This window comes from Octopus bimaculoides, chromosome 2, assembly GCF_001194135.2.
Source record: "Octopus bimaculoides isolate UCB-OBI-ISO-001 chromosome 2, ASM119413v2, whole genome shotgun sequence".
NCBI classification, from domain to species: Eukaryota; Metazoa; Mollusca; class Cephalopoda; order Octopoda; family Octopodidae; genus Octopus; species Octopus bimaculoides.
In genome coordinates this window covers 456,137-460,568 of record NC_068982.1, presented here as the reverse complement: position 1 = coordinate 460,568, position 4,432 = coordinate 456,137, and the positions used below count along the sequence as shown (strand labels likewise).

Below are 4,432 nucleotides of genomic sequence, written 5' to 3'. Positions count from 1 at the left end.
TATATATATATATATATATATATATATATATATATATATATATATATGGCATTATTCTACTTATGTATGTTACGCTGGGAAATAGTTATTTGATGGTAGAGGCAAAGAGATAGAAAAGGGACGAAAGAACAGTGTTTACTGGAAGGAACCTGGTGGCAGAGAGAAGCAGAAAGTGAATCGACTTACAGACATATAATCGCACATACACAGATGTGTGACACATACACAGATGTGTGACACATACTGAGAACTGTAGGCGGAGTTAACGTGGTAGTGGTGTCACCGATAGGGATGTTGACTAATAAAGCTGATGACAGTGGTCGTTATGAGATGAGGGCAGAAAAAGCGAAGTTTTTCTATCGAACTAATTAATCTCTTAACATTAATTTCATAATGCATGCGCTGTAGAGCAATTACCTGTCGTCTGCTAATATGATCCCTTCGTATTTGTTTATTTATAAAATCATTCTGCTATGGTCTATCTATTTAACGCTCTGACTGTGCAACGAAATTGGAGACAGGAAATTTACATTACTCATAAGAGATGTGCATGAATGGACAATAGAATGGACTCAAAAGCATTATCTATTAGAGATAAATTTATTTAAATTTACCATTCGTATGACAACTGATTCTAAGTACGAAAGCAGACTAGGGATCGGTAACCATCAGTCAACCACCGGTCTTCTGTTCGGCACACTGACAAGAAGAAAACCATTAAACTAACAATCCACATCAGGGGCCTGAAGACCAAAAATAACCCAAACACCATCATGTGGGACATCGTTGAGTGATCTACGTCAGACATTAATAGGCCAGGCTTTGTTTAGCAGAAAGAAATCATAGCTGAGAATGCCACCGATCTACTAAATATGAGACGCATCCACTCACGCTCAAACATAAATACATACACAGCCACACACACATACAAATGTGGTCCGCCCATACGAAGCAACTCATTATGAAAGTGGAAGCACTCCAGAGGTCAATAACAAGAAACATAGACTGCACGAGAGGCATTGACTATTGGGGTCGACTATAACAACTCATTGAAAGAAGGTTAGTAACTGTAACTTTATAAAAAACTTGAAAATTAACCTTCTTCCCAACTGTATAACGAAAACGAAAACATGTGGTTTTGCATCTAGTGATATTCTGACAGATTCCATAGTGCCTGCCAGCCAAACTACATTACTGGCTCAAGTAACTGACCACTGTCCCCATACTACGACTATGGTAAATAGCAGACACAACAGCAATTATTATATAGTAGTAGTAGTAGTAGTAGTAGTAGTAGTAGTAGTAGTAGTAGTAGTAGTAGTCAGGATCATATGCCGGTGAAATGTGCCCTTACTGAAATTTTCCGAGATAAAATAATTTTAGCTTTGAAGGACTCTCTCGAGGAGAGAATATTCTCTACCAAAGTAAGTAAAAAAAAGAACCCACCAGATACGGTATTAAAAGCTGTTAACGAAATTGGTGATGAATATTCACAACAGTGTGATGAACCTACATACAGGTAGATTAACGCCTGTCTTTATGCTCTGGCTACTACTGTAAAATTACGTAAAATAACAAAAAAAGTACCATCATGGGTTTTGAAGACAGAGAAAAAGATAACTGGTTTACGGATGACCATCGGTCATGTAATGGATGCTTATTGCATGCAAACAAGCAAATCACTATATGTCCCATCAGCAGAAAGTAAAGAAGGAGAGAGAAATGGTGTTTGGAGACAGCAAAAAGGGGACACGCACTTGCAAACTGATTACTCTCAAGCAGAAGCTAAAAGCTGTCAGTGAGAAACTCCGACATCAGAAGGGAAGAACCGAGAGAAGAACAAAAAAAAAAAAAAACATTTAACGGCATCTAGACAGAAGTATACAGAGACATGAGAGGAGGAGCAGTAAACATCACAGAAACTCCTTCACGAGAAGACATAGACTCCTTCTGGAGGAAAATCTGGAGTGAAGAGAATTTAACCAAGATGCTCTGTGGCTGGAAGAAATCCTAAAAAGTTATTGTTCCTGTGTTACATCCAAGATATACAACATTGAACGTGAAACTCTTGCAACTGTGATCCAGAGACTCCAGAATGGAAAAGTACCTGGAAGAGACTTGATCGTTGGATATTGGTACAAGAAGCTAACATTCTACCGACATTCTATGGATAACTGCTTCGAAACTCCCAGCTCCTATATTCAGACTATGAATTCATATTCATACCAATAATAATTGGAGCATTAAGTTTTGTTAGTAAATGCTTAAAGGAGAATCTGAATAAGCTGGGATTTTCAGAAAGAGAAACTGGCCGCTTGTTTCGTACATTACAAGTGCAATCCGACAGTGGAACAGTAAAAATATGCAAGACTTTTCTCAAGTTCCAAATGTGAATTTGTCTGTGTTAACTACATCCCAAAGATGGAGCCTTGTATCTTTGTTGGAAACCGGCTCCCTCCTCAGTGGAGAATTTATAATGATTAAAAAATAGAAGAGACAGACATACACACAAGTTCATTCACTGAAAATCAGTGAAAAAGAGAATACCTACGCTGAACGATTGAGAAATCTGCAGTTACTCTATCCAGATTACAAGTTCAGGTTTATACCTGTAATTATTGGGGCCTTGGGATATATGTAACACACTGCCTAAATACTAACCTTGAGAAATTAGGCTTCTCAAAACCAGAAAGGAGAAAGCTGATTCGAAGACTACAGATCCAATCCATCACTGGAACTGTAAAAATCTGTAAAATTTTCCAGAAGTTTATCATTTGAATGTATATGAGTGTGTCTAGATATGCAACTATATGCGCGAGAAGACATACATCAAACAAAACATACAAATATGCACATATACATACATACATACATACATACATGCATGCATACATACATACATACATGCATGCATACATACATACAAACAAACAAACAAACAAACCCTGTTGATGTTGAAATTCCAATGAAGGAGCGCTTTGAATCTATGTTAGAAATCGGATAGTATATTTTATAGATCCTTGAGAAATAAACAGCAAAGTTGACTTCGACACGATTTGAACTCAGAACGTAATGACAATAAAAATAACGCAAGACAATAATGGTTTCAAATTTTGCCACAATGCCAACAATTTTTGGGGAGGAGATAAATCGATTATATCGACCCCAGTGTTCAACTGGTACTTATTTTATTGACCGCGAAAGGATGAAAGGCAAAGTCGATCCCGGCGGAATTCGAACTCAGAATGTAAGGTCGGAAGAAATGTTGTTAAGCATTTTGCCGGGCACGGTAACGATTCTGCCAGCTCGCAGAACAAATAGTACCACGTTGTTTCCAAATAGTCTTCACAAGAACACTTGATTCTACACGACCTGTTCGTTATAAAATATAGTTTATGTGCGTATGTGTGCATCTGTGTGTTTTCCCCCCACCGCCGAGCAATAGTGAGTGTCGCATACACATGCATGCGCGATCGTGCACACAATTATTAATTCGAAACCGGGACTATCCTTCTCGCTACATTATTTTTTCTAAGTAACGACGGAGGAAAATCTCAACTTTGAATAAACGAATAAACAGTTATATGTCTTGACTACTTCTTCCCTTCAAATGTTCGAAGACACTTCTATGTGTGCGTATGCATGCGTGTGTGTAAGTGAGAAAGGGAAAGGAAGAAAGAGAAGAAGGGGAAGTGAGACAGACGCTGCTGTGATTAATCTAGACTTACATTCCTTTTGTCCAGGTTCCGTTGATATCATTATATTCGAAATGAATTATACTGTTATCTTTCATAACAGCAAAAGCAAACGCTATATGTGTGCACAAAGAGGCGTCCATATTCTGAACTGTATATTTCATTCCAGTGGGTCGGTATTGAGACCAGCTGGTATAGTAGCACCAGACACGAGCGTTGCTTGGAATATCTGAAAGAGAAAGCAAAGTTCCAAATGTCAAATCAACAATAACAACAACGACAATGGTTTCTTACGAAAGAGCAATAAAAGAATTACCTGTTAAATATTGGAGTCGGGTTGATGTAACTAACTTCGCCTCCTTCAAAATTTAACCCTTTTGATACCAACCCAGCTGAAACCGCCTCTGGGTTTTGAAGAGCATGGGAACACCTCTTAGTCACTATTTTTCCAAGTCTGTTCTGACCCGGAGTAGTAGCACCTATTAGGGTCCAGCCGTGGGTTAATTGGTATGTGTACCACTCACTTCAATCCCAGGCTCGCCGATGATTTGGTCAGCGAATCCTCTGCTCAATCCAACCCAGGTGAATGCCACCACACGTACACGTAAGTACAGCACATCTGCGGACAAATTCGGTTCAAATTCAGAAAATGCATTCCCCAGATAAACACCCTTGAGGCTCCAAAAGAGATTTAATAAACATCAGCAAAATAATAATATTTCGGAATCGTTCTCATA

At 38.4% G+C, this 4,432-nt stretch overlaps 1 protein-coding gene across 1 annotated transcript in view; it reads right to left on the bottom strand.

Annotated features, from left to right (window-relative positions):
- The window catches only part of LOC106870744 (chitinase-3-like protein 1), a 41,455-nt gene that overhangs the window by 30,803 nt on the left and 6,220 nt on the right, over positions 1-4,432 (bottom strand). The window contains exon 3 of the mRNA XM_052965943.1: positions 3,729-3,924. Coding sequence (XP_052821903.1) covers positions 3,729-3,924 — 196 coding nt within the window. The remainder of the gene's footprint in view (positions 1-3,728; positions 3,925-4,432) is intronic.